General features: G+C 49.7%; 1 protein-coding gene across 5 annotated transcripts in view; it reads left to right on the top strand.

Moving 5' to 3' along the window:
- The window catches only part of HKDC1 (hexokinase domain containing 1), a 47,280-nt gene that overhangs the window by 6,341 nt on the left and 18,310 nt on the right, over positions 1-22,629 (top strand). For 3 of the 5 annotated variants that reach the window (XR_003719367.2, XM_028826569.2, XM_001110556.4), the window contains exons 2-10: positions 683-845; positions 6,692-6,840; positions 6,942-7,061; positions 12,115-12,210; positions 13,715-13,814; positions 16,226-16,409; positions 19,411-19,566; positions 20,680-20,913; positions 21,815-22,119. Coding sequence is in view for 4 of the 5 variants with exons in the window: in XM_028826569.2 (XP_028682402.2) it covers positions 683-845; positions 6,692-6,840; positions 6,942-7,061; positions 12,115-12,210; positions 13,715-13,814; positions 16,226-16,409; positions 19,411-19,566; positions 20,680-20,913; positions 21,815-22,119 (1,507 nt within the window). In the remaining variant the exon portion in view is untranslated. The remainder of the gene's footprint in view (positions 1-682; positions 846-6,691; positions 6,841-6,941; positions 7,062-12,114; positions 12,211-13,714; positions 13,815-16,225; positions 16,410-19,410; positions 19,567-20,679; positions 20,914-21,814; positions 22,120-22,629) is intronic. The other 2 variants (XM_077946676.1, XM_077946677.1) reach the window with 2 other exon arrangements.

The following is a 22,629-nucleotide window of genomic DNA, read 5'->3' as shown; positions in this document are numbered from 1 at the left end:
ATACCAGCTACTCAGAACGCTGAGGCAGGAGGATCGCTTGAACCTGGGAGGTGGAGGTTGCAGTGAGCCGAGATCTTACCACTGCACTCCAGCCTGGGCAACAGAGTGAGACTCCGTCTCAAATAAAGGGGCGGGGCGGGGGTGGGGTGGAATTTAAAGGACTAGATTTTAGACATTGCTTTTGGAAACTGAATTTAGTTCTGAGCTTCCTGGCAGCCAATAAACAAAGAGAAACCTGTTTGGCTATATCTGTGATCATCATTGGATGAAAGAAAGCTTCCACGTTTAGGAATCCACGATTCAAGCTCTAGCTGGCCTTTTTCGGTGGAGAGGAATGGGACACTGATGAGGACCCTGAACTGGGAATCGGAAACCCTGAATCCTTCTTAGTTTCTGCCTCTCCCTTGTCTCATCCGAATAATGGAGGAATCATTTTCTCCTCAGTCTGCCCTTCAGAGGAGTGACTCCACACCTTCTCAGCCTTCCGTTCCATTCTGCTTTCCCAACTCCCTTCCCTGTCCTCTGCCTGATGAGGGGTCAGATAGGGAGCCTTTGGGAATCCACATCTCCATGCTGTCCCCAGAGTCAGGGACGCAGCTTGCTGAGGGATGTCGGGGGTTACGGTCTCGGCTGGAGGGCGAGGGCCCCTAGCAGCGCCCCCTGGTGGCGGTGTCTGTTCCAGGTGGACAGGTTCCTGTATCACATGCGGCTCTCCGATGATACCCTTTTGGACATCATGAGGCGGTTCCGAGCAGAGATGGAGAAGGGCTTGGCGAAGGACACGAACCCCACGGCCGCGGTGAAGATGCTGCCCACCTTCGTCAGGGCCATTCCTGATGGTTCCGGTGAGTGCAGTCGTCCGCTGCCAGGGTCCCCGGCTCCTCTTGGCTGATGGGTATCTAAAGTACCTAAGGTTTGCCCCGTACCTTGGCTTCTCTCTCTAACCCTCTCTCTGCCGTCCAGCCCTCCCCACCCCTCTGTGCTTCAGTCCTGCTGAATCCCTCTTGGTTCTGCAGCCCCAAGGCACCTTGGCTTCTCTGCCCATCGTGGCCTCACACATCTGCTCCCTCTCCTCCCGGAGCATCTCCGTGTTCTTCCCTGGTGAGCATCAACATGGCTTTTCCATCTCAGCGTCGCGGTCCTTGCCTCCATCTACGAAGTATCCCGAGCTGGGCTGGGTGCTTGTCAGGGCACTTGTCACTTTGCAGTGTCCCCACTCTGAGTCTCCACCAAATTAACCACTCAATCCATGGGTCCAAGGTCTCACTCACCACAGTGTTCCCAGCACCTAGTAGAGTGCTGGGTGCATGCCAGGCCCTGATATATTTGTCGAATGAGTAATAAATGGTGCTGGCTCCTAGGTATCTAAATTCTAGGCCATAGAGTATGAGTAATGGAAGCAAGAATGATGTAGTGGAAATCATATTCAATGATAATTCAACAAACCTGGGTCTGAGGTCCAGCTCTGTCACTCTCAGTGAACCTAGGCAAGTGTTTAGCCTCAGTTTGCCCATCTGTAGAATGAGAAATGGCCCATGTATCTGTTTCCTATGACTGCTGTGATGTATTACCACAATCCCAGTGGCTGAAAGCAATCAAATATATTCTCTGACAGTTCTGGTGGACGGAAGTTTGCAATGGGTCTCACTGGGCTAAAATTCAGGTGTTGGCAGGGCTGCATTCCTTCTGGAAGCTTGAGGGGAGAATCCGTTTCCTTGGCTTTTCCAGCTTCGAGAGGCCACCTGCATCCTTGAGGCATGCCTCTTTCTGTTCTCAAAGCCAGCAGTATAGCCTCTTCAGGTCCCTCTCTGACCTGACCTTCTGCCTCCTTTCAACATTTAAAGATCCTGTGATCACATTAGTCATGCTTAGATAATCCCGGATAATCTCCCAACCTCAAGGTCAGCTGATGAGCAGTTTTGATCCCATCTGCAACCTTAATTCCCTTTTGCCTTGCACCCTCAGATATTCACAGGATCTGGGGATTAGGATATGAGCATCTTTGTGGAGGGGTGGGGTGGACATTGTTTTGCCTACAATGGCCTAGAACTCTCTAGAGAGGATCTATGAGGTTCAATCCAACTCTTCCATTCTCAGCCTCTGGATGAAGCCATAAGAGGGAAAAGGGCTGCTACTGGCCAGGTGTGGTGGCTTACGCCTATAATCCCAGCACTTTGGGAGGCTGAGGAGGGCAGATCACTTGAGGTCAGAAGCTTGAGACCAGCCTGGCCAACATGGTGAAACCCCACCTGTACTAAAAATACAACAATTAGCCAGGTGTGATGGCATGCACCTGTAATCCCAGCTACTCGGGAGGCTGAGGCAGGAGAATCACTTGAATCTGGAAGGCGGAGGTTGCAGTGAGCCGAGATTGCACCACTGCACTCCAGCCTGGGTGACAGAGCGAGACTCCATCAAAAAAGAAAGAAAGAAAGAGAGAAAGAGAGGAAAGAAAGAGAGAAAGAGAGGAAAGAAAGAGAGAAAGAAAGGAAAGAAAGAGAGAGAGAAAGAAAGAAAGAAAAAAAGAAAGAAAGAGAAAGAGAGAGAGAGAAAGAAAGAGGGCTGCCATTTACTGAGCAACCACTGCGGTCATAGGGTGCTAGGGACTCGCTGAGCCACGTATTTCCTGTGACAACCCTGTTCAGACAGAACCACCAAGGATCAAGGGGTTTCTCCCATGTCAGGGTCCCAGCGCTCAAACCGAGTTCGTGAAAGAGCCTTGGGGCTCTTGCCACAAGGGGCCAGGGACCTCTGGGCCCAGGGACCTCAGCACAATAGAATCACTGGCAAGATGCTTTGTGTGGCAAGAGCAGGGACTGAGGTTTGGGAGCTCTCAGGCGGCTTTGATGGAATTAGCTGCGTTCCAGACCTCTCTGGAGCAATGCCTGGATCAAGGTAGCTTGGCTCTGCTGGTTGAGAGGCCCTGGGACACTGCACTGGGAAAGGCCCTGTGCCCTCACTTGTGGGGAGGTGCTTCGGGTGGACAGTGGACAGTGCCCTGTCCTGGAGGGACGTGAGCTTCGGAGAGAGACTTTGAAATCTTGGCTCTGTCCTTGCCACAGCTTGACGACAGTGCTGGAACGTGTCCTTGACAGGGCATCTGGGGCCCCTGGGAGGAAGCACCTGAGTCATGTGGGGAGCACCAGGGCTAAGTCCACCTGGCTTCCTGGACTGAGGTCCCTCCTCCAGATACAGACAAGGTGTGTCCCTGGAAGCAAGGGAAGGTAGCCTTTGAGGGTCTAGAGGCTACGGGATAGGCGGTGTCCTCCTGGCCCTAGCTGCGTCTGAAGGTTCAGAAGTGAAAGTAACTAAGTCATAGAAACTCTCTCTTCCTTAGCCAGGAAGATGCCCAGCTCCCCATCCCTGTCTCCGCAGAGCCTCTCACCACACAAAGCATCTTGCCAGTGATTCTGTTGTGCTGAGGTCCCTGGGTCCAGAGTTCCTAATAAGCCAGGTGTTCTTGGTAAATCCCGGCACCGTACATGATTGTCAGGATTTAATGAGATCATGTGAATGGCATGCTTTAAAATCTCTAAAATCTTGTCCCAAGTCCTCCATAGCTCTTGTGAGCTGGTGATATAATTTCATGATTACCAACAAAAAACAAAACTTGCTGAGCGCGGTGGCTCACGCCTGTAATCCCAGCACTCTGGGAGGCCGAGGTGGGCGAATCACAAGTTCAGGAGATCGAGACCATCCTGGCTAACACGGTGAAACCCCGTCTCTACTAAAAATATGAAAAATTAGCTGGGCGTGGTGGCGGGGGCCTGTAGTCCCAGCTACTTGGGAGGCTGAGGCAGGAGAATGGCGTGAACTGGGGAGGCAGAGTTTGCGGTGAGCTGAGATCGTGCCACTGCACTCCAGCCTGGGCGACTGAGTGAGACTCCGTCTCAAAAATAAAACAAAACAAAAAAAGTCTCCTAATTCCTTATGGCATCTGTCTCAGAAATGTATGCAGTTTCCAGAGAAGTCCTGAGTTTGCCTACTCCCATCAGGACCTACCCGTGAGGGAGTTACCTGTTTGAGCCTTAGTTACCACCCAGCCTTTTGGTCAGGGGGCTGCAGTGGTCTGTTCTGACAGGATCAAGTGCCTTGAAAGTGCTGTGTTCATACTGGAGCCTTCTCTGCCAGTCATGGAAGGGGCATGGGAAGAGTGAGGGTGGTTGTGATTCTCTAGCTTGACCCCTGCTGGCTCTGTTCCAGACCTTAGCCTCCAGTCAGCCTCCAAGGCCACACAGGCCTTGGGGATGAGCCCAGGAGCCCTGAGGTCGTCAGCCTGGAACCTGGAGTGTTTCCTAATACACACTTTCCCAGCCCCTCCCCCTGGGGACTCTGAATCTCCAGGAATCTCCACATTCAGCCACCGTGCGTCTTTGGGAGACTCTGTACTGGGGAAGGGGAGGGAGTGAAGGCATGAGCCCCCACAGTGACTTAGGAGAAGGGAACCAACCATTGGTGTCCAAGGCAGGTCATGGAGGGTCCTCTGGAGCAGGCAGATTGGCCAAAGGAATCTACCCCACTTGGGATGCTGTTTTTCTTTTACTTTCTTTTCAGAAACAAGGTCTCCCTCCGTCGCCCAACCTGGAGTGCAGTGGAGCCATCATAGATCATTGCAGCCTTGACCTCGTAGGCTCAAGTGATCCTCCTGCTTCAGCCTCCCAAGTAGCTGGGACTACAGGTGCATGCCACTACACCCAGCCGACTTTTTGTCTTTTGTTTTGTAGAGACAGGGTTTTACCATGTTGACCAGGCTGGTCTTGAACTCTTGGCCTCAAGGGATTAATTCTCCTGCCTGGGCCTCCCAAAGTTCTGGGACTACAGGTGTGAGCCACTGTGCCTGGCTGGGGATGTTTTCTTGATGTCTGTGAAGACCCCGAGGTCCCACAGACCGCTGTTGCCTGGGCAGGTCCTCCCTCTCCCAGGGTCCACTGGTTCCTTTTTTCTGGGGTCAGAGACAGAAGGGATCACACCGTGTGGCTTCCATGAAATGGCACCTCGAGCCACTGTTGGAGTGCGGTGTTTGATAGTGATCGCCGTGCGGGTGATGGGAGTGGGAAGTTTCCGCACCGACGCTGGCCAGGTCTCAGCACATCCCCTCCCATCCGATGGCAGCACAGCAGCCTCTTCTTTTGTTAAACCCTCAGTCTATTCTGGTTGATGTTAGAGGCATTTGTCCCCAAAATCTCAGATCTTGGCATTCCCTAGCTTAAAATCTTTCTGCGGCTCCCTTTCACCTTCCAGATAAAGCCCGAGATCCTTGGGGTGGGATAGCTTTTCCAAATCCCTCCAAATTTAACCTGAGAACCACCTTCCAACCTCATTTCTGCGACAGCTGCCCTCCTTTGGCAAAAGCACACTCACTCCTATTGGATGCTGTCTCATTCCTTTGCCCATGGTTCCTCCCCCTGGGACCCCCGTTCCCCGCAGCCTGGCAGCCGGACTCCTGCTCACCCTTCAACACTCAGCTCTGTGTCCCCTCCCTGGAGAGCCAGCTGCCTTTGACTCCCAGCTTTGATCTGGGTATCTCTCCCCGTGCCTCTCACAATCTGAGCACTGGTCCTACTATATGGAAATGGCTGATTTATGTGCCTGTATTTCGGATCAGTTTCCCAGGGAGCACATCGTCTTTCATCTGTACATCCCTAGCACCTGACTCATGTTACTCAGCACAGAGTAGATGGTCAGTAAATGTGTGGACATAGGTTGTGTGATCTACTCTACTTCCTACACAGCAAGACAGCGTCTGGGAGAACCGTCTTGCTTGGTGCATAATAAATACTAATAAAAGTTGCATAGGAATAACTCCCTGAATTCCCTCACCGAATGATAAACGGCTCCATCAGCTCCTTTGCGGCTGATCTGGGAAGGTAAGAATTTCCAGATGTCTCCACAAAAATGAAAAAATCGAGCTGGCTGCACCTTTGCTACTCTAACTATGGTCTATAGACCAGCAACAGCAGCAGCATCACCATGTTAGTCAGGCTGTTCTTGAACTGCTGACCTCAGGTGATCTCCCCGCCTCAGCCTCCCAAAACGCTGGGATTACAGGCATGAGCCGCTGCACCCAGCCTCCACCTTTCAATTAATGGCATCTGTCTTGGGCTGGGCTGGGTCATGTTCCAATTTCTCATTTTGGAGTGGCTCTGGCCTAAAAAGTTCAGCATCCTTGGCACCTCAAGGGCCATCGTTTGGTCCCTGTCTCCTCTCCCCTCCAGGAGTGTTTTCCCTCTGCCCATAGGATCATGGGCTGCAGGAAGCTGGCTGCTCCTCGCTGCACACCTGTCTTCCCCCTCATACCTTTATCCGAGTTTCCCCAGGCTGGGAGTACCCGCTGTCTTCCCGGTGATGGCATCCCAGGATGGGCTCCACTGTCGAGGCCACCTCTCATACCACCTGCAAGGACTGTGCTCACACTGGCCTTCTCCAGTGGAAACGCGCCTTCCTGCAGCATGAGCCAGTGGGTTGGGCTCAGGCTGCAGAGTCAGGCAGACTTAGTTCACATCTCAGCTCTGCGCCTTACCTCGAGGGCTCTGAGAAATGGCCATAGTCCTCAGCCTTGGCTAATGGGCATAATGATACCGAGTGGTTGTAAGATTTGATGACGTTGATTATATGTCCACCCTGTAATGCAGAGCTTGCCGTATCTGTAGTAGACCCTCAATAAATGGAAACTGAATTTGTTTCTTAATAGAAAATGGGGAGTTCCTTTCCCTGGATCTCGGAGGGTCCAAGTTTCGAGTGCTGAAGGTGCAAGTCGCTGAAGAAGGGAAGCGACATGTGCAGATGGAGAGTCAGTTCTACCCAACACCCAATGAAATCATCCGTGGGAACGGCACAGAGGTACCTGGCAGGTGGCTCCTGTGACAGCAGGGAAGGCGGTGGCATCTGTGTGTGGGGAAACCACACCTTAGCCCACGTCCTTTGCTTTCTCTTCTCTGCAGCTGTTTGAATATGTAGCAGACTGTCTGGCAGATTTCATGAAGACCAAAGATTTAAAGCATAAGAAATTGCCCCTTGGCCTAACTTTTTCTTTCCCCTGCCGACAGACTAAACTGGAAGAGGTAAGGCCAGAGCCCGCGGAGGGAAGCAGCTGTGCAGGAGTTGGGGCTTGCGGAATGCGGGCACGGGCGGGAGTCAGGCTGCTCGCAGGAGAGAACAGCAGGAGCTTTCTTGTTTGTCTTTTTCTTTTCTTTTTGTTCATGATGGGGCGTCAGCGTGAGGCAGAGAACTTGTTAACGCAGTGGCCTTGATTTTATGATTAACGTGGGCACAGCTCGGGAAAGTGAAATGCGTTTCAGTAACTCTGAAACCTTGGTGTGAGGAATTCCTTGGAGGGCTTGTTTTAAGCACAGACTGCTGGGCCTACTGGAATCAGTGTTTCTGCAAGGAGGCCCTAAATTCGCCTCCCGGACAGGTTCCCAGGAGATGTGATGCTGCCTGAGGCCTGCACTTAGGACCACTGACATAGCCAACTAGAAGAAGCGTGGGAAGGCTGGGGACTCTCTCCCTGTCGTGAGCCCTCAGGAGGAGGATTAGAATGGGGACACTAGAGTGAGAATGTTCTGGAGCAGACACAGAGCCTGGGATACACAGTCTCAGCTGTGCCACCTGCCAGGTGGGGGTTCCTGGTAACTCATCTCTGTGTGTCTCAGTTTTCAGTCTGTAAGCAGGAGGACGCTAACCCGATCTTATGTGAATAAAGACAGCAAATAAGGGGACGTTCTGTGAAGAGTCTAGTCTCCCTGGGCCACTCCTGTGTGGGTTGGGGACGCTGATCAATCTCCTCCTGGCCCTTCTGGTTATGATGCCCAGCTGACAGTCACATGGGCCTCCTTGGGATGTGCTTGATATTGCCAGCTTGAGTCGCTTATTGGTGTGGAATAGTGAAAGGGAATGAGCTTCCACGTTCCGCACACATGGCTGCGAATCATGGTTCAGGACAAATTGTGTCCCCTTGGACCAGTTCTTTAATTTCAGGAGCCTCTTGTTTTCTCTTTGAGAAAATTTTATTTATTTTTATTTTTTTCTTTGTTGAGATGAAGTCTCACTATGTTGCCCAGGCTGGTCTCAAACTCCTGGGTTTAAGTGATCTGCCTGCCTCTGCCTCCCAAAGCGTTGGGATTACAGGCATGGGCCATTGTGTCCCGCCTTGTTTTCTCATTTGTAAAGCAGATAATCATATCTGCTTGTTGGGCTGAGGTGAAACTTAGGCAAAGCATTTGTAAAGCATCCAACACTGTGGTTGGGCCTTACACAGTAGCTGCTAGGCTGTGGTGACTGTCCCTGGATTACTTGGCTCTTTGTGCTTTTGTATCTTATCCCTAAATTCAACAGAGGTTTTTGGAGGGCAAGTAGTGCCCGCCAAGGGCACAGACCTTCCCCACCAAGGTCTCTCACAATGTGTTGTGTTTAATAGGTGCTTGATAACTATCTGACAGTTGAAAGGTGTCAATCATTTATTTGATTCTATCGTGGGAATTTGCCATCATCTGTATAGAGGACAGGCTGAGTTTTACTTTTTCATTCTTTTATAAAGAAAGGATTGAGAAAATAATATAAAGAAGATTCCAGAGGCCTGACATGGTGGCTTATGCCTATAATCCCAGCACTCTGGGAGGCTGAGGTGGGAGGATTGCTTGAGCCCGGGAGGTCCAGGCTGCAGTGGGCTGTGATCACTCCACTGCACTCCAGCAGCGTAGGCCACAAAGCGAGACTCCATCTCTAAAACAAGCAGCCAGGTGCGGTGGCTCATGCCTATAATCCCAGCACTTTGGGAGGCCGAGGGGGGTGGATCACCTGACATCAAGAGTTCAAGACCAGCTTGGCCAACATGGTGAAACCTCGTCTCTATTAAAAATACAAAAATTAGCTTGGCCTGGTGGCGGGCTTCTGTAATCCCAGCTATTCAGGTTGCTGAGGCAGGAGAATTGCTTGAACCCAGGAGGTGGAGGTTGTGGTGAGCTGAAATCACGCCACTGCATTCCAGCCTGGGTGACAGCGCGAGACTCTGTCACAAACAAACAAAAAACAACAACAAGAAAACATACAAAAAAGTTTCCAGGGAATGTTTGGGTGAGGCCAAGTGGAGCCGGCTGGCAGAGAGAGGTCCCAGGAGTGAGTAGACGTGTGTCAGGGGTTTGGGAATCAGCGCCTGGCTGGATCCTGTAGTGTGGGTGGTGGAATGAGTGTGCCAGCTGCTCTTATTCGAGAGCTCTGCAACAGAGAATCCAGGAAGAAGGAAGAAAATTCTCAAGCTCTGTGAGAATTCATTCAACTTTGAGAATTAAACGCACATGCTTTCTTGATAGCTTGGCAGCAGAGGATGTGAACGTATGGTTTATCCATCCAGGATTTTGTCATTTATCTATGTTGAATACCCACCAACATCTTTCTCAATAATAACGATAAAAACACGTACCTCGGGTTTTGACACTGTATCTCACACTGTGCCAAATGCTTTATGCACATTATCTTGTTAAATCCCCCAAACAATTCTATGAGGTAGATATGATTATCTTCATTCTATATTTGAGAAACATTGCAGCTCAGGGAGGTTAAGAGACTTGCACAAAGCCACAACCAAGAGTAGCCCACCCCAAGCTCATAAGCTCCCCAACCACAGTGCCTTTCCAGAAAGACACCACTTTAGAACCTCAATGAAAATGGCAGCAGGTGCCTGAAAACATTTTGATTTTTTTTTTTTTTTTTTTTTTTTTTTTTTAGCTCTGTTGCCCAGGCTAGAGTGCAGTGGTGAGGTCTTGGCTCACCACAACCTCCATCTCCCGGGTTCAAGCAATTCTCCTGTCTCAGCCTCCCGAGTGGCTGGGATTATAGGTGCCTGCCACCACACCCAACTAATTTTTGCATTTTTAGTAGAGACAAGGTTTCACTAAGTTGGCCAGGCTTGTCTTGAATGCCTAACTTCAGGTGATCCTCCTGCTTCAGACTCTCAAAGTGCTGAGATTGCAGGTGTGGTGAGCCACTGTGCCCGGCCCATTTTGACCCGTTTAGTGTCATATCACAATAAAGATTTTTCAGGTAAAATTTAAACTAAGGAAGGGCATTTAATTATATCAAGGAGAGGCCGGACACAGTGGCTCATGCCTGTAATCCCAGCACTTTGGGAGGCCGAGGAGAGCGGATCACATGAGGTCGGGAGTTCGAGACCAGCCTGACTTCTTTTTTTAATTCTTATTTTTGAGGGAACAGAAAGTCTTTTTAAAAATTTATTATTATTATTATTATTATTATTATACTTTAAGTTCTAGGGTACATGTGCACAACATGCAGGTTTGTTACATATGTATACATGTGCCATGTTGGTGTGCTGCACCCATTAACTCGTTATTTACGTTAGGTATATCTCCTAATGCTATCCCTCTGCCTTTCCCCCTCCCCACAATAGGCCCCAGTGTGTGATGTTCCCCTTCCTGGGTCCAAATGATCTCATTGTTCAATTCCCACCTATGAGTGAGAACATGCAGTGTTTGGTTTTCTGTTCTTGAGACAGTTTGCTGAGAATGATGGTTTCCAGCTGCATCCATGTCCCTACAAAGGACACAAACTCATCCTTTTTTTATGGCTGCATAGTATTCCATGGTGTATATGTGCCACATTTTCTTAATCCAGTCGGGAACAGAAAGTCTTAACCAAAGAGAAATTTCTCTCTCTGTGTGTGTGTGTGTGTGTGTGTGTGTGTGTGTGTGTGCATGTTTTTCTGATAATAAAATAAATGGTAATACTTTTTCAAGGTTAAAAAAAAGAGAGAAGGAATGGAAACTTTTAAAGAAGAAAATAGAAATCACCACTCATTTCAACATTCAACTATTCCCACCACTAGAATTGTGGGTTTTTCTTTTACTCATAGCTATATTAAGCACAAGTGTTATCCTGTATCTATAGTTTAGGAAATCTATGGTTGATTCCAGTCACCAAATATTTGAGACAAAAAGAAAATGTACAGTTGTATGGAATTGCCTTTTTTATTTAACATTCTATCACAAGCATTTATCCCTCACTTCCCCCATCCACCTTCCCCGCAACAAGGATTTTTGAAGAAAGCCACCCTGTGCATCTCTTCCGGCTCTGTCCGGGGAGGCAGGGATGTTGTCATAGCCTATGAGGGCAGAAGTTAGGGAGAGCTACCACACGGCGGCGCTGTGGTGCAGGGAAAAAGCCTGAGGGCTGGTCCAGAGTCAGAGACCTGCGTTCTGCTAGGGCTCTGTCCTTCACTTGCGGTGAGATTCAGAGCAATTTCCTCCCTCTCTCAATCTCAGGGTTTTAAAATCCATAAATTGAGGGAAATGGAGGAGGTGTGGTCAGGAAGTTTGTGAGCTTGGGTCAGCTGCTCTTGACTGAGAAGACTTGGGCGATTCTCTTAACTTCCAAGTTCTCTTCCGGTCTGAAATGTTATATGATTATTTGCGATTTCAGACACGAAACTCAGGAAACACCATTTGTAAGCAATGATTGATAATGCAAATTGAGTACCATTTTTCTTTCGTTCTCCTTATTAAGAGATGAGGTCTCCTTATGTTGCCCAGGCAGGCCTGGAACCCCTGGCCTCAAGTGATCCACCTGCCTCAGGCTCCCAAGCAGGTGGGACTACAGGTGCGGGCCACTCTGCCTGGTTGGGAATCAGTTTTCTAAGTTGAAATTAAGTTCCTGAGACAGTCCTGCAAGGTTCCACCATGTTAGTTCTGTTCTGTGGACCTGGCAAACCATGCGTTCTGCATGTTTAATACACCGGGTATTTTCATTAGAGCATTCCTTTGAGAGAGGTAGGGAGGTACATTTCCATTTTGCAGAGGTGTAGACTGAGGCTCAGAGAGGTTAAACGGCTTGTCTAATGTCTCATGAATCCAAGAGCTCTAACTTTTCAATAATTACTCCTTCTGCTACCATATATTTCAAACCACTCAGATGAGAGTAATACAGTCATTTAAATTATTAGAAAAGGCTGCAGAAGTGATGTTTTAAAAAATTGGGGGGATTCAGTTTAGAGAAGAGAAGGCCATGGGGGATGCATGTAGGCATGAAGTTTCTGCAGCTCAGTTGCACATTGCGCATCTCAGCACCTCTTTCATTTAAACTGGACCTGAAATCTTCTCCCAGGGTGTCCTGCTTTCATGGACAAAGAAGTTTAAGGCACGAGGAGTTCAGGACACGGATGTGGTGAGCCGTCTGACCAAAGCCATGAGGAGACACAAGGTGAGGAATTCACCTCCGTGTGAGAGGCTCTCCCAGCCCTAGTTCCTTTCTCTTGGGTTGGAGGGGGTGGGGGTGGGGTGAAGGGTCACATATGGTGCCTGCCTGGAGGGAGAATCAGAGAAGGAATTGATCTTAGAAAAAGTCCTACTGTAGTACAGATGTGGCCAACTTGGATGAACCCACAGAGCCTTGGTAGGCGGGGCTTGCACAAATCCCTATTGAAAGGTGGCCAGCTCATCCCTGGGCCTCCCCAGCAGCCACAGCCCTCTTCCGGAGGTCTTGGTTAGATCTAATGCTGTGTGTAGGCCCTGCACGCCCTCCTCTCTGAGGCCAAAAAGATCATATTCTTTCCAGGCTGGTTCTGTATTTCACTGTCCACTCTTTGTCCATTAAATATCCCTATTTGTTGAATGTATTTTACAATAATTTAAACTACTGCAAAAGCAAGACCCACTCCTTGCTGAGCTGAAAAGTACACAAACCCAAATTGCTTGTTACCCTGACAGCAAGAGGCATGTTTTGCTGCATAGCCTTCCAGTCTTTTTTTCTTTAAAGCTGGGATCTTATTCTTTTATAGCCTGCATTTTCCCTTATGGGTTTCATTTTGCTTTTTTTTTTTTTTTTTTTTTTTTTTAGCGATGAGGTCCTGCTGTGTTGCCCAGGCTGGTAGTGCCTGGCACTCCATCCTCAAATTCCTAGGCTCCAGTGATCCTCCCACCTCAGCCTCCTGCATAGCTGGGACTATAGGCAAAAGCCACATGCCTGGCTCTCATTTTATTTTAAAATGTTCTTCCAAACTTTGGGGGATATTGGTGCAATAAGCCAAGCCGACTTGGCAGAACAGGAAATCCAGACAGGAAGTCACCAAGCCACACATAGGGAGGACATGGCCGAGTCTGTGCCTGCTGGCTGAGATGTCCCCGTGGGTGAGGACTTTGGTGTTTTCTCCTGGAAATGCCACTGCTCCCAGGATAAACATGCTTTCCTCGATGTCTTCTCAGGGTCCCACAAACAAAGGCTGAAACCTGGGTGTGATGTGTGCCTGTAGTCTCAGCTACTCGGGAGGCTGAGGCAGGAGGATCACTTGAGCCCAGGAGTTTGAGGCTGTGGTGTGCTGTGTTTGTACCTGTGAACAGCCATCACACTCTATCCTGGGCAACATAATGAGACCCTATCTGTAGATTAAAAACTAAAATTTTTTAAATTAAAAAAAAAAACAACAAAAAGCAAGGGCTGGAGTCTTAGTGGCCTGTCCCTCATATTTCCACTGCAGAGGCCTTCACTCGCAAAGCAGGAGGACGGGCTCCCGCTTCAGCTCCCGTCGGCTCTTTCTCTCTCCTAGACCCTGAACCTTGATGAGGTCTTCCTCCTTCAGACAGGCCTAGCAGGCAGGATCTAGGGATGTCTCAGCAGCCACCTTCCCTGCCCGCTGCCTCTGTGGGGAAGGAGGGAGGGAAACACCTCCTTCCCACCCGCTGATGCCCTCTGGCCTTGTGTTCGGCAGGACATGGACGTGGACATCCTGGCCGTGGTCAATGACACCGTGGGGACCATGATGACCTGTGCCTATGACGACCCCTACTGCGAAGTTGGTGTCATCATCGGTAACTCAGTTGGACTGGTGTTTTGAGGGTGGGGCAGAAGGGACTATTGGGGATGAGTGAATTCGGTGGGAAGGGCACTGACACTATTTAGGAGAAGCAACATAGGGACATGAAAAATTCATTCATTCACTCATCCATTCATCCATCATTCAGCAAGTGTTTACTGAGCACCCGCTGTGTGCCGGGCCCTGGGCTTGGCACTGGGTTCTGAGTGGGGAGTTCCTGTGCTCCGGGAACTTTCAGTGGGGAGGTGGGTGAGAGGCCCAGAGAGCCTAAACTATTAAGATAATTTCAAGTGGTGGTTAGCGTGATAAAAGAAAAAAAGACACCAAAGAGAGTGATGTGACTGTGAGTGAGATGAGGCGTCAGGGAAGCCTCTCTGAGGGATGGCATTTGAGCCGGGACCTCAGTGATGCAAACCAGGGGGCAAGGTAGAGGTCCGGGGATAAGGAGTCCCTGGCAAAGGAAAGAGGACACCCACAGGCTTGGAGACGGGAAGGGGTCCAGGGAGGGGGTCCTGGGGGAACCCAATAGCCAAGTGGTGTCTGGATGAGGTGAGTGAAGGCTGAGAGTCGGAGGCCATTCAAGTGAGAGGGAGTGCACAGACTGGGCAGATTGCACAGGATGTGGACACAGTCACTGTAAGGTCACCGGCTTATCCCCTGAGGGAGACTGGAAGGCACTGGGGAACTCTGCGGGGGGGGGATGGATAAATGGATGCCCATTTTATTTTTTTATTTGAGACGGAGTCTTGCTCTGTCGCCCAGGCTGGAGTGCAGTGGCGCAATCTTGGCTCACTGCAACCTCTGCCTCCCGGGCTCAAGCAATTCTCCTGCCTCAGCCTCTCGAGTAGCTGGGATTACAGGTGCCCACCACCACGTCTGGTTAATTTTTTGTATTTTTAGTAGAGATGGGGTTTCACTGTGTTGGCCAGAATGGTCTCAATCTCCTGACCTCAAGTGATTTCACCCACCTTGGTCTCCCAAAGTGCTGGGATTACAGCCATGAGCCACCACGCCAAGCCGGATGTGCATTTTTTAAAAGCCCATTTTGGCTGCTGTGTGGATAATCAATTACTGGGGACAAGAGTGGAAGCAGGGCGACCATCCAAGAGGCCACTGGACTGTCAGGCAAGGTGCACTGCAGCTCTGGACCGGGAGGTCGTGGTGCAGTGGGGGTGTCCAGTGGGTGGTCTCCACACCAGAGCCAGGGGATCTGCCGGAGGAATGTGTGGGAAGGCATTTGGGGTACAGTAAAGCTGAATGGCTCTGACTTATAGGTTGTTCTTGAATATCCCCCTCTCCTTTTCCCATTCCTTTACCCCTCCTGGGGAAAGTTCTTCTGAATTGCTTTTTCTTAATGTCCCTCAAGACCCTCCTCAGCCTGGCTTTCCCGAAGGGCAGGTCTTTAAAGCTGAGGGACATCTGCCCTTCTGTTTCCAGGAGCCTCGGGATGGATCAGGCCTTTGCCAGTCATGGCACCCGTCTGTCACTGTGGCTGCATCTGGTAACCACAGATTGGGGGGCCACGCCTAAACAGTGTCTGTGCATTTCTGAGAAAAGCTTTTTCCAAACATTACATTCTGTTTTTCTACATTTCTCATTTTCCATGTTGGCATTTAAAATACTCACACCAGAGTATCAGCCAAGGAAAGATACTAAAAAAAAGAAAAAAACCCCGAAAATTCAAATAGCTTTATTGAGGCATAAAAGTCCTCCAATTTTAGGTGTACGATTCAATGATTTGTAGTAAACATACAGTTTTGTAACCATCACCACAATCTGATTTTAGAACATTTTTATCCTCCCAAAAGAGTCCAAAAAGATGGTGCCCACTTGCAGTCATTCCCCAGCGCTCAAGTGTTTGAGGCATTTCCTTGGAGCGATTTTGTGTTTTGCATAACGGAGTGTTGCTTTCTTAGGTGGTAGCTAATCACTGTCTAAGATAAGCATGCAGCTTCTGCTAGAAACAATTTGTGGCACGCCATAAGTAAAGAATATTTTTAGTACCAAATAGAGAGGAAGCTAAGTAGCATAGGGAAAGAATTTTCAAAATTACCCTGGGTTGGTGATTTTCTGAAAAAAATATTTACAAGATTAGCTTCATATATCATCCTCTTGTAAGAGCGCTTCGTCAGCTTTCATCCATATTCATCAGGGGACTTCTTCACAATTGACTCCATTCAGAACCGCAAAGCCTGAGCACCCTGAGAAGTGCAGACTTGACATGTCAGCTGTTTTCCCCATGTGCTTGGGGCTTGCCCAAGCTGCTTCCCCCAGCGAGAGCCGGCCCCCAGGGCATGAAAAGCACTTTGTGGTACATTGAGGAGGACTCCCCAGCCGTCAAGAGTTCTCTGTCTGTGCCCAGCTGGGAGCCTTCTCTCTGCATATTCTCTCTGATCCCTGGTTCAGGAACAGGCACAAATGCGTGTTACATGGAGGACATGAGCAACATTGACCTGGTGGAGGGCGACGAGGGCAGGATGTGCATCAACACAGAGTGGGGGGCCTTCGGGGACGATGGGGCCCTGGAGGACATTCGCACCGAGTTCGACAGGGAGCTGGACCTCGGCTCTCTCAACCCGGGAAAGCAAATGTGAGTTCCATTCTGCTGTTATCTGGGCATCGGCATCAGGCAGGGCCCAATCACTCAGGTCCCCTGGCTGCCTGGGAGGCTCTCCAGCTGTGACTAGCTATCCATCACAACTTTCTTTCTTTTTTTTTTTTTTTTTGAGACGGGGTCTCACTCTCTAGCCCAGGCTAGAGTGCGGTGGCCCGATCTTGGCTCACTGCAACCTCCACCTTCCAGGCTCAAGCAATCCTCCCACCTCAGCGTCCAGAGGAGTTGGGACTACAGGCATGCGCCACCATGCCTGGCTGATTTTTGTATTTTTTGTGGAGTTGGGGTTTTGCCATGTTGGCTAGGCTGGTTTTGCACTCTTGAGCTCAGGCAATCCTCCTGCCTCAGACTCCCAAAGTGCTGGGATTACAGGCGTGAGCCACCATGCCCGGCCCCGTTACAACAAATTTCTAAGGCATTGCTTGTATTTCAGTTTCATTTGACAAATGAGGAAATAGGAGCCAAGGACATTGAAAGATTTCCCTAAGTCATAACCCTAATAACCCTAATTCTAATTCAGTCAGTATTTCTGGGTTACGTATGTGCATAAAAGGCACTGAAGATAAGAGCACTCGGACGTGTGGCCGCAGAACACACCTGGGCAGCGAGGAGAAGGCAGGCGCAGCCGAACTCCTTGTGTTCACATGTCTGCCGGCCGCCTTGCTTTCTCGGAGGCCTCATCACTCAGCAGGTGGGGGCTCTGGCAGGACCTTCCCTCCATGTTTGCTGTCCATTTTTATTTTGATGCTCAAATTGTTTCAGATTTGGGCAAAGGAAGCCCCTGAAGCTGGCTCCTGTGTCCTTTTGACATGTTCCATCACTCTTTAAATAATTCCTTATTTCCTGGCACTGTAAGATGTTCCCGGCTCATGTCACACTTTCCTAGCCCCAGCCCTGGAATCAGTCATTTTGTCAAGACATACGGGTGAATTTCAAGCACCTTCTAGGAGTGATTCAAACGCTAGAACTGCCCACCCAGGAAGCACATTCCTCTTTGGTGGCACCTACTTCAGGCACATGCCCATGCTCTAGTGACCCAGAGCAGTCATGTGCCAAGGATGTGGTGTCCATTTTTTGAATTTTATCATCTTCACCCATTTCCATTTTACTTAAATTCTATTCTTTCCAGGCCTGGTGGCTCATGCCTGTAATCCCAGCACTTTGGGAGGCTGAGGTGGGAGGACTGCTTTAGTCCTGGAGTTTGAGACCAGTTTGGGCAACATAGTGAGACCAGTCTCTACAAAAATAAAAATTAAAAAAAAAATTAGGCCGGGTGCAGTGGCTCAAGCCTGTAATCCCAGCACTTTGGGAGGCCGAGACGGGTGGATCACGAGGTCAGGAGATCGAGACCATCCTGGCTAACACGGTGAAACCCCGTCTCTACTAAAAAACACAAAAAACTAGCCGGGCGAGGTGGCAGCGCCTGTAGTCCCAGCTACTCGGGAGGCTGAGGCAGGAGAATGGCGTGAACCCGGGAGGCGGAGCTTGCAGTGAGCTGAGATCCGGCCACTGCACTCCAGCCTGGGCGACAGAGCGAGACTCCGTCTCAAAAAAAAAAAAAAAAAAAAAAAAAAAAAATCAGGTGTGATGACAGATGCCTGTAGTTCCAACCGCTCAGGAGACTGAGGTGGAAGGATCACTTGAGCCTGGGAAGGTCCAGGGTGCAGTGAGCCGTGATTATACCATTGCACTCCAGCCTGGGCAACAGAGCAAGACCCTGTCTCAAAAAATATGTATATATATTATATTCCTTAACATCCACCCTAAATTTCTTTTGATTGTCTTCTGTTTTTTTAATGTTCAAATACTTTTTTTTTTTTTTTTTGAGATGGAGTCTCACTCTGTCACCCAGGCTAGAGTGCTGTCGTGCAATCTTGGCTCACTGCTACCTCTGCCTTCCGGGTTCAAGCAATTCTCCTGCCTCAACCTCCTGAGTAGCTGGGATTACAGGCATGCGCCACCATGCCTGGCTAATTTTTTTGTATTTTTAGTAGAGACGGGGTTTCACCATATTGGCCAGGCTCGTCTTGAACTCTTGACCTTGTGATCCACCCACCTCAGCCTCCCAAAGGGCTGGAATTACAGGCGTGAGCCACTGCACCTGGCCTGTTCTAAGACTTTTTATAATGAACTATATAAGGTAGATTATGACATAGATTGTTCTTGATTTTGGGTCTTATTGTGTTTGGAAAATAAGCATTATATTTAGGCCTGGTCCGGTGGCTCTCATCTGTAATTCCAGGGATTCGGGAGGCCACAGCAGGAGAAACACTTGAGGCCAAGAGTTTAAGATGAGCCTGGGCAACATAATGAGACCCTGCCTCTACAAAAATAAAAAAATTAGCCAGGTGTGGTGGTGCACACCTGTGGGAGGCTGAGGCAGGAGGATCACTTGAGGCCAGGAGTTGGAGGCTGTTGTGAGCTATGATTGCACCCCTGCACTTTAGCCTGGGTGACAGAACGAGACCCTGTCTCTGATGATGATGATGATAATAATAACAATAATAATATTTAATAGTCTGCCTGGGAAACAATTAGGAATTGTTGGTGTGCAGACTTGGAGTAAAGCTGTAGGTAGCCATGGGGATCTTAAATCCACATTGTTGTAGAGCCTCTCTGGGGCTGTCCAAGCCCGTCTCACAGGCACAGAATCTTTCTCTCTTGGACAGAAGTTTGATGTAGGAGTGGGAAGCATCTGAGTGTGAAATTTGACTTGTCGCATCATGTTTGAGTGATTTTGGGAAAATACCCAAAGTCTATGAAATTGAGAGTCCCTGTGCTCGATGTGAGAATGGTACCCATGGCCAGGGTGATTTGAGACAAAAGTTCTTGCCATCCAGCACTTTGTGAGAGGGAGGAATCTTGGCTTAGCCCTCTCCCATCTGCTCCTGCCTGCGGGCAGTGGCTCCTGGTCTTTGGGAAATGATGCAGCTTAATCAAACGGGCTTCGTCCACTGATCTGTTCACCAACATGCAGGTTTGAGAAGATGATCAGTGGCCTGTACCTGGGGGAGCTTGTCAGGCTTATCTTGCTGAAGATGGCCAAGGCTGGCCTCCTGTTCGGCGGTGAGAAATCTTCTGCTCTCCACACTAAGGGCAAGATTGAAACACGGCACGTGGCTGCCATGGAGAAGTAAGCAAGTCCCTCTGCCTTGGCTCCGTGGAGAGTTGGGATGGGAGGCCCAGGTGTGGGGTGCTCTGTGTGGTAGGACAGCAGGAGGGACTAGATCCTCCTTCACCAGGAGGATTTCAGATCTGGTCGTGGCTTCAGATGGGTTAGCAATTTCTGCCGTGACCCAGATGAGAGCTTCTTGTTGATTTCATCAGTGAGGAACTCTGATGTCGGAGGGCCACCCTCTTCCCATGTTCTGCTGCCTTCTTCTTAAAGTGGTAACTTGTAACATTTTTAGGATCACAGATCCTTTTGAGAGCTAGACCCTTAGCCCCGAAAATGTACATTCACACACAAGTTTGCTTACAATATCAGGGCATCCTTGGACACTAAGCCCATGTGTGGAATCCAAGTCCAGAACTCCTGTGATAGCAGAGCCTTCTTGACCCGCTCCCATCAGGAACTGGCTTTGAATGTGGTGATTTGAGGCCTTACACACAGGTCTCTCGCATGGGGAGCTGGCTGGTGAAGGCTGCAGGTGAAGGCGACTGGCCCCTGTGTGACTGCATTGCCGTCCAGCACATCTGAGGGTCCTGCTTCTCAGGCTTAGTAACCCTGGTATTGCCTTGACTTTGTGATCAGTTTAGATTCTGAGCTCAGCCATGTGGCGCTGACCTACAGCATCTATGTCTATGCAGAACTAGGCAGGGACAGAATTTCTGTGAAAGTCAGCATAGCACAGGGTGATTAAAAGTGTGGGTGCTAGAATCTAACTGCTGAGTTCAAATCTCGGCTCTAGCCCTTACTAGCTGTACAGCCATGGGCAAGTTACTCACCCTTTCTGCACTCACATCTCTCATCTGTACGATAGGGTAATGACGGTGCCTCACGCAGGATTTGTGTAAACGTTGAAGGAGTTAATACGTGTAAAATCCTTAGACAAGTACCTGGCTCATGGTGACTGCTCAGTTAGTGGCAGCTGCTACTATCAATGTTGATATTGTTATTTTTATGTTATTACTATGGCCCTGTCTGTTAATTTTCACAATCCTGAGAGGTGGGGAAGCTTGTTCGCCCGGGAGGATACCAATGGGATGCAGAAGTGTGGTCTGCTCATTCCTGTCCCCTGGCCAGGTATAAAGAAGGCCTTGCCAATACAAGAGAGATCCTGGTGGACCTGGGCCTGGAGCCATCTGAGGCTGACTGCATTGCCGTCCAGCATGTCTGTACCATCGTCTCCTTCCGCTCAGCCAACCTCTGTGCAGCAGCCCTGGCAGCCATCCTGACACGCCTCCGGGAGAACAAGAAGGTGGAACGGCTCCGGACCACGGTGGGCGTGGACGGCACCCTCTACAAGATCCACCCTCAGTGAGTGCCGCCTGCCAGCCACGCCCCCACCAACGAGTCTCCCTGGAGCAGGGCCCCAGTGTCTTCTGGACTGTACTGCTTCTCCGGGGTCTGGAACCATCAGCCCCTCTTGTTGGTTCTGAGATTACAAGGGAAAGGGTGAATCCAGGGCCCACATTCATCGGCTGGCTGGGTTGCTTCTGGGGATTACTCTTAAAGAAATATTCTGCTAAAGCCAGTTGCCTAATTAGGAATGCTGTCCCTCCATGTATCTATGTCCTTCCATCCATCACCCGCCCATTCATCTCTCCATTCATTCTTCCATCTAGCCATTATTTACTGAACACCTACTATGTGGTTAAGCCTGGGAAGTAAGATACACCTAATCATAGACAGGGAAAAATAGAGATGGCACAGGTTGCCAAGTTTATGGGAAGGGTCCTGGTAGGAAAACACAGGGAAATGGGAATTTTCCAAAAGGAAGGAGAATGAAAGCCCCTTTGGCTACCAGGGGTGGACGTGGAAGTCAAGTGGAAAGAGCATGGAAAGAGCTCAAGTCCCTGGAAAGAGCCAAGAAAGAAAATCCTTCCCTTTGGACAGAAATGATTCTGTCCAAAGAATCATTTCTTTGAATGAATCATTTCTTCTGAATCAGAAATGATTCAGCCAATACATTCTGCACAGACTGGTTGAAATGTTTGTTGACAGAATTGGCACTTCCCTGAGCCTCCCAAGTGCCTTCCACTGCCCCAGCTTCTTAGTCCCTCCGTCCTGTCACCCCCTCCCCTCCCTACCATCAGCAAATAAAGGGCTGAGCCCCAGCCCCCCAGGGCCCTCTGGGACCAGTTCACTGCTGCCCCTGGGTCTTGCCTGAGCCTGGCCTTTATGATTGCTCAATGTTTTGCCATCATCTCTGCTTCAGGTACCCAAAACGCCTGCACAAGGTGGTGAGGAAACTGGTCCCGAGCTGTGATGTCCGATTCCTCCTGTCAGAGAGTGGCAGCACCAAGGGGGCCGCCATGGTGACTGCGGTGGCCTCCCGCGTGCAGGCCCAGCGGAAGCAGATCGACAAGGTGCTGGCTTTGTTCCGGCTGACCCGAAAGCAGCTTGTGGACGTGCAGGCCAAGATGCGGGCTGAGCTGGAGTATGGGCTGAAGAAGAAGAGCCACGGGCTGGCCACGGTCAGAATGCTGCCCACTTACGTCTGCGGGCTGCCGGACGGCACAGGTGGGCCAGCACAGCCTCCCTCTCTGAACAACCATCCAGGGCTCCCGTCAAAACTCCTCAAAGCCAGTGAGGTTCTTGGTTTTTAGAGACTTAGGTTCACGTCTCTAATGGAGGGCAGGAGTAGGTAGAAGGCTAGTATTCTTTCTACATCTGTTGGCCTTGGTTAACCCAAGGCATTTGCAGTAAAAAACAAAACAAACAAACAAACAAAAAACACAGAAAACCTACATTAGGTTATGTGTGCGCACTTACGTGTGTGTGGATGAGAACATGAGTGCACCCCCGACCCCCAGATCCTGACCCCATGGACTTTGTTTTTGATGCCTGGGATTGCCTGGGCTTGTCTCCTGCTGCTTCTCTGGCTCTGTTCTCTTCTGTGGCTTGGCTGACTTCCCTTTCCCTCTCATCACTTCTGCCCCCAACTTCTCCAACCCTTGATCCTTCTGGTCCTCGGTGCTCAGCCAAAAGAAGCCACTAAGTAGTGAAGTCAGTTCTTCAGACAAATTATTT

The sequence above is a fragment of the Macaca mulatta genome, chromosome 9, assembly GCF_049350105.2.
Source record: "Macaca mulatta isolate MMU2019108-1 chromosome 9, T2T-MMU8v2.0, whole genome shotgun sequence".
Classification (NCBI taxonomy): Eukaryota; Metazoa; Chordata; class Mammalia; order Primates; family Cercopithecidae; genus Macaca; species Macaca mulatta.
This window is presented reverse-complemented; position numbering and strand designations above follow the sequence as displayed.